This window comes from Apodemus sylvaticus, chromosome 1, assembly GCF_947179515.1.
Source record: "Apodemus sylvaticus chromosome 1, mApoSyl1.1, whole genome shotgun sequence".
NCBI classification, from domain to species: domain Eukaryota; kingdom Metazoa; phylum Chordata; class Mammalia; order Rodentia; family Muridae; genus Apodemus; species Apodemus sylvaticus.
The window spans coordinates 324501-337055 of NC_067472.1; the positions used below are offsets into that span (position 1 = coordinate 324501).

At 40.0% G+C, this 12555-nt stretch overlaps 1 protein-coding gene across 7 annotated transcripts in view; it reads right to left on the reverse strand.

The window, feature by feature from the left end:
- Positions 1-12555, reverse strand: part of Dennd10 (DENN domain containing 10) — a 45895-nt gene that overhangs the window by 22657 nt on the left and 10683 nt on the right. For 6 of the 7 annotated variants that reach the window (XM_052182338.1, XM_052182281.1, XM_052182327.1 and 3 more), the window contains 6 exons: positions 12043-12191; positions 11179-11290; positions 8572-8672; positions 5355-5462; positions 4061-4155; positions 815-2206 (listed from right to left, as the gene is read on the reverse strand). In XM_052182338.1, the coding sequence (XP_052038298.1) occupies positions 2030-2206; positions 4061-4155; positions 5355-5462; positions 8572-8672; positions 11179-11290; positions 12043-12160 (711 nt within the window). In that variant the 5' untranslated portion in view covers positions 12161-12191 and the 3' untranslated portion in view covers positions 815-2029. Of the gene's footprint in view, positions 1-814; positions 2207-4060; positions 4156-5354; positions 5463-8571; positions 8673-11178; positions 11291-12042; positions 12192-12555 lie in introns of those variants that run through there. The other variant, XM_052182290.1, reaches the window with a different exon arrangement.

The window sequence follows — 12555 nt, forward strand, 5'->3', positions numbered from 1 at the left end:
TCCAGAGGTTGAGAGTCCATTTCCCAGCACCCATGTAACCAGCTGTCAACTGCCTGTGACCCCAGCTCCAGGAGAATGCAGCACCCAAACACGTAGCATAGACAAAGACACACATTTATACAAATAAGTTTTTAAAAAATGTGTGTGTGGACAAGATCAGAATGAAGAATATATGGTGGACATATCTACAATCCCAGCACCCAGGAAGCAGACAGATCTCTAAGAGTTGGAGGCCAGCTTGGTCTATGTAGCAAGTTCCAGACCAGAGAGAACTACATAGTGAGATCCTGTCTCAAAAAATAAAAGGTAGGGGCTGGAGAGATAACTCAGCAGTTAAGAGCACTTCTGCTCTTACAGAAGACCTGAGTTTAATTCCCAACAACCACATGGTGGCTTACAACCATCTGTAATGGGATCCAAGCCCTCTTCTGGTGTGTCTGAAGACAGCAAGAGTGTACTCATACATAAAAAAAATTTAAAAAAATTAAAAAAATAAAAATAAAAAATAAAAGGTAGGAGCTAGAGAGATGACTCAGCAGTTAAGAACATGTATTCTTGCAGAGGACCCAGGTTTGGTTCCTGGCACCCACATAGTGGTCCATAACCATCTATAATTCCAGCCCCAGGAAAGCCAGTGCCTTCTGACTGCAATGAGCACTAGATATACAGTGGTGCAATCAAGAAACCACAAGATGAGCAAAGTCTCCATGTGGAAGACTGCCTTAAAGCTTTATCAAAAAGTTTCTATCACATCATAAGTTTGTAATTTTTACAATACTGCAAGATAAAGGAGAAAATGAAAAGACATCAGTAGTTCTTTTTATAAAGTGCAAATTTAATCTTCAGTTGTTAGCTCCAGTAAACAACGTATGTCAAGTCCTCTCTGTTCCTATCCAAGGACAAGAGGGAAAGGCTATTTTTTATTTTTTACTTAAATGTCTAACAATACGATTTTTAAAAAAATATCCAACTTAGATAAAGTTTTGCAAACATGTTTCCTGGTAAGGTTTGAATGCTCTGCAACTGTACTGAAGAAAGGTGGCCTTTCATAACTAATGTGAATAGACATAAGGAATGTATAATTGAGAAATTTGTGCTTATTTGGCAATTTTAAGATCTCAAATTAAGAGAGGGTAATAACAGTGTCCTTGATGATGTGGTCAAATTCCTTTACTGCATTCACTTGGAAGACACTGTCTAGTTTTGGACTCTGCAATTTGATTCTCATGTTCCTTTACCAATATAGGAAAGCATTATTGAGCTGGGGGTTTGGTTTGGTGAAAAAGCAATGCCTGGCATATGCAAAGCTCCAGCACTGCAAACAAAAACAACCAAAGTGTTTATTTCTTATACATGTTTACATTTAAAAGGGGTTTCTTTGTTGGGGACTGGCCTCTTTTCCAAAGACACTGCTAGCAGCAGTCAAAGAGTATTAATGGTGGATGTTTGTTGAATGCTTATATCTAGGGCAGTATAAGGGTTGTTGGAGTTGTCTATTCAAGTATAAAAATCTATGAAAAACCCACATAATATAGGCAAAAAATTTAAAGGCCCCAAAACATTTTTTCCCACAAGAAAGTGTAACTGTAATATCTCTTGAATGACCTTCTAGACAATTCTGCAGAAAACATAGCAGATAGGCTCAAAAAGTAAAATGTCTCATGAGGAATTCAAGTTTTTTCTAGAATAATCAAAAGCAAACTTTGAGGCAGCTTTCTGAAAACCGTTAAGTTTATAGCTAAAGTGAGATTAAATAGGAATGAACAATGAAGGCTTGCATGTGCTGACCTGTGTGGCTCCTACTATTAGGACAGTAATTAAAATTGAAACACTGTCCAGCACTGGATTAAATTGGCAGGGAGAACAATCACAATTGTTTTTATGTGCTCTCACCTAAGATCTCACTATTTGGAAATAAATCACTAAAAATAGAACATTCCTATAATTCCAATACTATATAATGAATGTCAATGGGTACTAGGAATGAAAGGGAAGTTCTGTAGGGGCCACAGCAAGATGTTGTGAACAGTCAGATCTTCAGCATTTGTTCGGCTGCTGCTAGATGATACAGGAAGTTCTCTGTTGCAGGTGGGAATCGCTTCTGTTTCAGTGCCTCAACATTGAGGACGACCTTTCCCCCATCATCTGACACTTCTGAGAATGGTGCCAGGTGGGTGAAGATTTCTTTTGTTTTTAGGGCAATGTCCTTTAATAGAACAGGAAAATACACAGTATGTTAGTATCTAAGAATGTGAATAGTTATTTCCTAGGGTTTTAGATTAATTTTATGGATTTTTTTTTTTTCCTTTTTCCTAAGACAGGGTTTCTCTGGCTGTCCTGGAACTCACTCTGTAGATCAGGATGGCCTCCAACTCAAGACATCTGCCTGCCTCTACCTCCCAAGATTTAGGGTTAAAGTCATGCACCACTATGTCCATTTCTCATAAATTCTTAAATCAAAATAACTTAGGAAATCAATGTCACAGATGTGTTTACAATCATTTTAGTCATTTTAAAGCATATGCATTGATACTAAGAGTAATCATTGTGGAGGCCAGGCATGGTGGCACATGATTCTGATCCCAGTAGGAGGAAGAAGCAAGTAGATGTGTTCAAGGCCAATTTGGTCTAAACAGTGAGTTACCGGTAGCCAGGGCTACATAGTGAACCTTATTTCAAAAGAAAAGCTAAGCATGGTGACTTTTAATCCCAGCACTCAGGAGACAGAGAGAGGCAGATCCCTGAATTTGAGGATAGCCAGAACTACACAGAGAAACAATATTTTGAAGAAGAATAAAAAAAAAAAAAAAAAGAAACCACAGTCCCAGGTAAAAGCTGGGTACAAAGCCTGACAATTTTGAGTTGGATCTGAGACTCACATGGTGGAAAGAGAGAATTAAATTCCTGAAAGTTGCCCTCTGACTTCCATGCATGCAGTGGCATATACTCACATGCACATACACATACACATAAACATAATAAATGCACACACATACAATAATTAAAAAGAAAAAGTATAGCTGGCATGTCATGCTATTTCTAGGTTTTTACCATGCCAACAGGCACTGAGTGACCAGAAGCCATCCACTCCTTTCTTCTTGTAGAACCCTGATGACCTGCATCCTACCTCTTCCTCTGAATTTACCTACTCTGGTACTTTCTACACAGAATCATGTACCTGCCACTTTGTGATTGACTTTTATGTATAATCACGGCTGTTTCAAGTTCATGAGTGCTACAGCCATGTCAGCATTTCACAGCTCTCTTTTCTATCCTTTGGATCTTTTTTCCTCTCCTCCATGATTCTGTGGTGATTTCTGTATTTTATGGGATGGTGATGTAGATATCCTACTAAGGGCTGAACATTCTTATTCTCAGCACTTTGATCAATTTAAGTCTCCACAATAATTAGTACTCATTGTAAAATTTAATTAAATTAAAAAGCAAGCTCCATGAGGGCAGGATTTTTCTTGCATTGAATCCACATTGGCCATAGCAATAGGAACACTAAACCGACAGATTCAGGAAGGAATGTGTCAGGTGTGACCTGGTGAGCAAGTAGAGCCTACTCCTCAGAAATGTTCCTAGCTCTGAGATGGATCTAAATGGGCAGAGCCCATATTGAGAGTGTATTCCTCAGTAGAGAGCTAGGAACAGGCAAAAGAACAGTGAAGAGTGGAATAGCTTCAGGTTAGGAAAGGGGCTTTGCTCTCTTAGGCTGTTGAGGGCAGAGGATAGGCTGCCAAACTAATGTATATGGACACTCTGTTAATGTAACAGGCTGACCTCCCCAGAGGAGCTGGTTCTTCAGATTTCAAAAGTGGAGACTTGATTTAAGATGAAACGCACTGGTGGCCCTCAAAGGCATTCCAGCCCACTTAGTGGTTACAATTCTCGCCATTGCAGTTGGCTTCAGTATGACCCCCATCCACCATCATCTTGGCCACTACAAACACTAATGCCAGCTGGCCTGTCATCTGACACTTTACTGTGCTGTGATGCCCTGAGAGTGATCCATGAGGCTGCTGAAGAATATTTCATAAGGCAGATCAAGGATTACCTGTATGACCTGGCTGTCTGACTTCTCTGGGTCTTCTGCAGACTGCACAATTAGTTGACCAATCTCTTTATGCAATTTGCCCATCATCATGGCCTCTGATCAAAGCAGAAAGAATGTTGTATGAAGACTTAAAAAATTACATAATTTTTAAAAAAGCCATTCAACTGAAAATCTGAAAGACCACACTAAAGAACTTTTCAAAAGGCAGCAGATAACCCTTCAAGTTTCCATTTTATTCACAACCCAACTGTAACAGCAGGATGGAAGGTATGCTCACCAATGCCAAACCAGATTCCCTGATCTATCTGATAAAGAGTGAAAAGAAACCCTGACTTCAAGTGAGCTAGGACTCACAGGAAAAACTTGATTGTCTTGTCCAAGTCTTTACAGTTGAGAATCTAAGTGGCACATGCCTTTAACCCTAGCATTCTGAAGGCAGAGGCAGGCTGATCTCTATGAGCTGTAGGCCAGTTTGGTCTATATAACTAGTTCTAGTACAACTAGGACTGTTTTGATAGACTGTTAAAAAAAATAAGTGCATTTTTTCTGGCACAAATGTTGTGAAACAAGAGCTTCCTGCACAAGCCCTTGAGTGCCAGCAGAGCATTCAGCATATTCAGACTCTTGGAAATATGCAAAGGAAACCAGCTTGGTCACATGAATACAGATGGTACTCCTGTTGTCAGGAAGATAAATAGAAAGTTATGTGTTTCACTGCAAGGGATACTATTCAGATGGTGCTGACTGGAATAAGGGTGTTCTGTAGATCACAGCAAAAAGCAGGCAGTGCCATCCTTCCTGTCCCTGGCCATGGCCATTTAAAAAAAAAAAATCACTTTTGCATTACAAGAAGTAATATTTCCTATGGTTGGGTTCTACTTTCATTTTTCTACATGAACATGGTCATATTTGAAATTTTAAAAAGTGTCAAAGAGAACATTCTGGTTTTACTCATTTGAAGTTGCTAGATAAAACCTGCACTGCATCAGACTTTAACACAGGGTCCTAACAGTCACTATTCCGCTGCTCCCACATTTAGGAGATGGTAAGAGATCACACAAAAGTTATGAACAGCAATCCCACCTGGCTTTCTAACACATGTAGGCCTACAGGTTTTAATCATATTTTCTGGATGCTAAGAAATTCCTCCAGCTCCAACAGATGCCAAGCAGGCTCTCAAATGCTGGTTTAGAGAAGGAGGCAGCACAAAACATACAGCTGCTTGGCTTGTACCTCATGTCAATACTGGAACAGAGAATAAAGCAGAAAAGTCAGAATAAAATGGAAAAGTTACCTTTTGCAAGTGGAGCGATGGTAATCTCACTATCTGCCAGATTCACAAACACGTCGTAGAGGTCTGGTCTGTTGCTCACTTCCAATTCTACAAAGCCAGCAATGTAGCCTGCATTGCAAATTGATCAAATTACTGGAACAGGAAGAAATCATGTAGTGAAGGTCTCAGAAGGAGACTGACAGTTCACTGGCTGTGTTCTTCGAGGTTTCCTATTACTCAGGAACATCAGCTACACCAGTGGCACTTAGCAGTTGCTATATTTTGTCAGATGCCTGAAGGAATCTTGGCATGGATCAAAATGTTCTAATATTTAAATTCAATGTCAATGAACAGGCTAAAGTAAAGTATTTACTTTTTGATTAATGCTCTTTAGGTCAAGAATGTCAGAAAGTTGCTGGGTGGTGGTGGTGGTGGTGGTGGTGGTAGTGGTGGTGCACACCTTTAATCCCAGCACTTGGAAGGCAGAGGCAAGCAGATTTCTGAGTTCGAGGTCAGCCTGGTCTACAGAGTGAGTTCCAGGACAGCCAAGGCTACACAGAGAAACCCTGTCTCAAAAACCAAAAAGAATGTCAAAAAGTAAGTAACTCTTTAAGAAGCCCATCCCCAGTGGGGTGGTGGTGGTGCATACATTAATCATTTAATCCAAGCAGCACTCAGGAGGCAGAGTTTGAGGTCAGCCTGGTCTACAGAGTAAATTCTAGGGCCGCCAAAGCTACACAGGGAACTCTGTATTGGGGGAAAGAGATGGGGGAGGGGGGTCTAGAGAGATGGCTCAGTGGTTAAGAGCACGGACTGTTCTTCCAGAGGTCCTGAGTTGGCTGCTCTTGCAGAAGACAAGGATTAGATTCCTAGAAACCACATGGCTTTTTTTAAAAAAGATTTATTTATTTATTATATGTAAGTACATTATTATATGTAAGTGTCTCTTCGAACACTCCAGAAGAGGACACCAGATCTCATTACAGATGGTTGTGAGCCACCATGTGGTTGCTGGGACTTGAACTCAAGACCTTTGGAAGAACAGTCATGCTCTTAACCACGGAGCCATCTCTCCAGCCCCACATGGTGGCTTTTAACCATCTGTAACTTCAACTCTAAGCCTCCATTGGCACTAGGCACACAAGTGGTTCACAGACATACATATCAGCAAAACACTCAAAGATTTTAATAAATCTTTGAAAAAGGAAATTAGGCTCCAAAATCAGACACTATATATAAAAAGTTATCCCAGGCATATTTAAAAACTATATGGAAAAGAAAAAAAACCATAAGAATGCATAGGCGACACTCTGTTCTATACATGGGAAAAGGTTTTTCTGAAACAAAATATAAAATACTAAAACCACAGAAGTCTAATAAATTCCAACAAATTAAAATTAAGAATTTGTAGAGCCAAAAATATGGCTCAGTGGATAAAGGTGCTTGTTGCTAAGCCTGATGACCTAAGTTTGTTCCCAGACATACACAGTGAAAGAAATGAATTAAATACATTGTCCTCTGACCTCCAACCCTGTGACAAGGCAAGCATGCAACTCAACCACCACCACCAACACACACACAAACACACACACACACACACACAAACTCTGTGGCAAGGCAAGCATGCAACTGAACCACCACACACACCCCCCCCACACACAAATGTGCACTTAACATATATCAAAAAAAACTCTAATCATCAAAAGAAACTTCAGAGATAATGAACCACACAACCAGCTTGGAGATTTTGAAGCATGTGTAACAACAATACAGTCATATCCTGAACAGATAAAGAACTTCTATAGACCAAAAAGAAAAACTTAATTGAAAAAAAAATTAGTATAAGAAAGTTTTTTCCTGCTATAGAGAAAACAGATATGAAACACATGTAGGTGTGTTTACCCTCATTAGGAATCAGAAAAAACTTATGTTAAAACTATAACAAAATGCCCTTGTAAACTCCAAGCTGACAACCATTTCTATCTGTATCAGCAGCAAGAACAGTTAAGGATGGGAAGTAACAGAATCTCCCCTGTGGTGAAACAGAGAAGGCAAATTGGAATAGTCTTTGAGGGGCAAACTTGCCATTAGCAAGTGACTTGAGTTAAATCCACAATTCCAGTACATAGTGTTTAATGAAAAGTCTTACATATATTTACTGAGAGATGCATAAGAATACTTAAAGCACCGTTGTTTTTTTGTTTTTTGTTTTTTGTTTTTTTTTGTTTTTGGCTTTTGGGATTTGGTTTTTTTTCGAGACAGGGTTTCTCTGTGTAGCCCTGGCTGTCCTGGAACTCACTCTGTAGACCAGGCTGGCCTTGAACTCAGAAATCCGCCTGCCTCTGCCTTCCAAAGTGCTAGGATTACAGGCGTGTGCCACCACCGCCTGGCTTAGCACTGTTTTTAAAATGGCTAACTATGGCCAGGTGGTGGTGGTGCACACCTTTTATTCCAACACTTGGGAGGCAGAGGCAGGTGGATCTCTGAGTTCGAGGTCAGCCTAGTCTACAGAACAAGTTCCAGGATAGCCAGGGCAATACAGAAATACCCTGTCTCCAAAACCAAACACATAAAAAACACAAAAACAAAAAAAACCTATGGGCTAGAGAGATCGCTCAGTCAGTAAAGGAGATTGCAACCAAGCCTGATGACCTGAGTTTAATCCCTAGGAGCCCCATGGTAGAAAGAAAGAACCAAGCGGGGCTCAAAATAAAATCTAAGCCTTTAAGATCAAATTAACTGATTAACTTAGGGATAGGAATAGTTCAGTGGTAGTGGCTTTGCTTAGCATGCCTAAAGCCCTGGGTTCAATTTCTAATACGGGGGGGGGGGGGGAAGGGGGGGAGAGAAGTAAAAATGATAATTTTCTGCATTTTACCACAACTTTTTAAAAATTAATTAATTAATTAATTAATTAATTAATTAATTAATGTATGTGAGTACACTGTTGCTGTCTTCAGACACACCAGAAGAGGGCATCAGATCCCATTACAGATGGTTGTGAGCTACTATGTGATTGCTGGGAATTAAACTCAGGACCTCTGGAAGAGCAATCAGAGCATTAATCGCTGATCCATCTCTCCAGCCCTTACAACTTTTAAATGGGAAAAAAAATCACTGTAATTGCCAAAAAATTGTTTTATTATTCATTTTACCAATATGTACACACACCACAAACACAAATACATACACCAAACCAACATAAGCAGTCTTCCCTCCCCTGGATATTTTCATGTACCTGTGCACATCTGTAGGCTTTCCAGTTCTTCAGCATGAAGGTGCATGTAAGAATGCAGGATGGTCCAATCCTGTCGATGCCATACCAGGGCAGGGAGAGTCCTAAGGAATAAAGGCAAAAACTCAGTTCTATAGTTGCTGCTCTTGGACATTTGCTTGCTCCTTCTCTTAAGAGAAAACTTCCAGGGTAAAGTTCTATGGATGACTAGTCAGGAACATAGGAGAAACCAAGCCTTAAATGTACTAATACCTCTCTGGACTTGACAAGAAAGCCATGCCTGGATATATGTCCATATAAGTATGTGTGTATTTTGGGACAGGGTATTGTACCCTGGCTGGCTAAGAATTCACTATGTAGCCCAGGCTGGCCTCAAACTCATGACAATCTACCTGTCATAGCCTCCAAGTGCTAGGATTACAGATATATACCACCAAACCCAGAGAAAGCCACATTTTAAATTACCTTTTGGAACAGATTGGCTACAAAAAACTCAAGGTGAATGTGATAATTTGTAAGTCCTTGACCCAGGGAGTGGCACTATTAGGAGGTGTGGCCTTGTTGGAGTAGGTGTGTCACAGTGGGAGTAGGCTTTACTAGAAACATGTTTGGGTCCAAACTAGTTCCAGTAAGATAGTTTCCTGAAGTCTCCTATTTATATTTACAATTCTAGTCAAACTTGCAAAATGTGTTGTTTGTTTTCAGACAACACAGGTATAAACAAATACTTGTAGGGACTGGAGAGATAGCTCAGCAGTTAAGAGTACTGGCTGCTCTTCCAGAGAATCAAGGTTTAATTCCCAATACCCCCATTAGGAGCTCTCAACCATGTATAACTCCAATCCCAGTATATCCAATGCCCTCTTCTGGCCTCTGCAGCAATTAGGCACACACTTGGTGCACAGACATACATATAGGCAAAGCACCCATACATTTAAAATAAATAAACAAAAATTAAAATAAGTGATGCAGGAAGGTGTGAGAAACTCGTGTGGGGCTTCAGGAAACACCTCAGAAGCCATGGATACTTCAGTTTAAGAAGAATGATGTAAGTGGGAAAGTGATGAGGTAAAGCCAAACACAGAGGGAACAGGTAAAAATGCTGGTCTTCTCATCTTAGACAGGACAAACAGCCCAAAGTTGATAGCCATTATGTGGGTACTAGGACTCAAATTCAGATCTGCTGGAAGAACAGTGCTCTTAGCTGTTTCTCCAGCCCCAAGCTGGTATTTTCTTTATTCTTTCTTTTTTTTTAATTTATTTAATGTATAAGTGCTCTGCTGTATATACATCCACATGCCAGAAGAGGGCATCAGATCCCTTTATAGGTGGTTGTGAGCCACCAAGTGGTTGCTGGGAATTGAACTCAGGACCTCTGGAAGAGCAGCTAGTGCTCTTCAACAACTGAGCCATCTCTCCAGCTCTGTCGTTTTCTTTCAACCATGAGTTTGCTAATTCATTGTATCTGCCAAAGAAACAGTTGTAGTCAGCATTCATTTAGGTTTTTGGTTTTAAGATTTATTTATTTTATGTATATAAGTGCTCAATCTGCATGTATACATAGATGCCAGAATAGGGCATCAGATCTCATTATAGATGATTGTGAGCTAGCCGGGAGGTGGTGGCACATGCCTTTAGTCCCAGCACTTGGGAGGCAGAGGCAGGTGGATTTCTGAGTTCGAGGCCTGGTCTACAGAGTGAGTTCCAGGACAGCCGGGGGTTTACAGAGAAACCTTGTCTCGAAAAACCAAACCAAAACAAAAACAAAACAAAAAAACAGATGGTTGTGGGCCAGCATGTGGTTGCTGGGAATTGAACTCAGGTCCTCTAGAAGAATAGCTGGTACTCTGAACAACTAAGCTATCTCTCCAGCCCCCAATATTCCTTTAGGAATGTGTGCACACACTACTCCAAGCAGCCAACCCACATACACAAATGTTCTTTTAACTAAAAGAACATTTCTATACACCAAACAAATGTTAAGTAGAGCCTTTTCTCCCCTTAGATGCTCTAGTCTACCTATGCACATCTGCAGGCCTCTTTCTTTTCTTTTCTGTTTTTTTGGGAGGGTTTTTTGTTTTGTTTTGTTTTGTTTTTCAAGACAGGGTTTCTTTGTGTAGTACTGGCTGTCATGGAACTCACTCTGTAGAGTAGGCTGGCCTCAAACTCAGGGATCCACCTGCCCCTGTCTCCCAAGAGCAGCCTCTGCCTTCCAAGTGCCCTACTTCCAAAGTTAAATAAGAATCTTTCTGGGGCTGGAGAGATGGTTCAGCAGTTAAGACCACTGACCGCTCTTACAAAGGTCCTGATTTCAATTCCCAGCAATCACATGGTATCTTACAACCATCTGTAATGGGATCAGATGCCCTCTTCTGGTGTGTCTGAAGACAGTGACAGTGTACTCATATGCATAAAATAAGTTTTTAAAAAAAATCTTTCCGAACTCAGTGATCCTGAACTATTAGCTCTAAAGTAAATCACAAAAATGGTATTTTACTAGACTAACCCATATTCCTTTTATGTAGCATGTAACAGAACATAGCACACAGTAGCATCTAGTGTCTCCAACAGTTAGGAAAGCTTACACTTTTTAATAATTAATGATGGTACCTGGTGAACTCTTGGACAGCTTCTATTTTGGGGTGGTAGACAACAATTCGTTTTTTCAGCATCAATGCTGTGTGTAAGATAACAGTTTCCATTCCAAATTGAGATACAATGTCTTAAAATAAAAAGATAACATTATATTAAATACATAATGGCATAAAGTTTTCAATAAATAGAATTCTTGTCTAATAAATACAAAATCATTTTAAATACACCAGATACATTTAGGCAAATGCTATTAAGTGTAGACATACTTCATTTGGTGGATGGGTATGTTTATTCATGCGCGTTTACCAGGATCTATATCATTGTTGCCAGCAATGCCCCATAGGGATTCTGTGCTGGATGTACAGATAGACCAGACTCCTAAAGAAGTGCAACAAATAATACAAAGGAGAGCCAACATTTTTCAGTGTCATTAAAACATCTTGAAGAATACCCAACCTCGACCCAATGCTCAGGAACCACTAAAGATGGCAAATGGAGAGCAGTGGGCACTGTTAAAGGATGTGAAGGAGGGCAGCTCCACTTTCAGAGGACCCCCAAGATCTGTGACTTATCTCTAGGATTAAAGACTGTGCCCAAGGCTGGAGTTCACTAGAAGGAAGAGCTAATGACAAGGATGTGAGGAAATAAAAACTATGCAAGTCAGTGGAGACTGTGAGCCATGAATTTAGCTAAAATAACATTTCTATAAGAGATACAACATAGAAAAGATTGTCACAAAATATGTTTTCTTTGACAGAATTCTAAGTAAGTAAGTCAGTAAGAGCTGATGTACTCTCCTGTGTAAGAAATGCAGGTTAAAGCAACCCTGGCTTGGAGCTTTTGTTGTTGGCCAGGGTTTTCCTTTCTTTCCTTTCTTACCTTTGATGGAGCCAGCAAGGTATGCCTTTCGACCATCAAAGTCTCTACTAAGGAAAGAGCCATTTTCTTCACTCTGGCAAATCCCCTTGGTGAGAACTGCAATGTAACTCTCCATCATTTTAACTGGACTTCCATATTTCAAATATATTCTGTGAGAAAAGACAAAAAGTGACAATGTTTTTTATGCAAAATGAGTAATGTGGAGAAAGGCACCAAGGGTAGACACTGGTATTTTCTAGATTATAAAATAATCTGGCAGCATTTCCAAATGTATAAACCAGCCCACAGCATTTCTTCTCTATGTTACTTTGAAATACAACACTTGACAGATATGGACCATTTCTCTGAGGAATGTTCTTTCCTGCTATCAGATGTAGTCCCTATACAGGGGAACTAACAATGGCTTCCCAAGGCTGTGTTACTCCCGGGAATATTACATTCTTATTTCTTTTTATGACTTATGCTCATAACTGGTGTTCTCAGACATGCAACTCTGTTTTATTGCCTCAACTT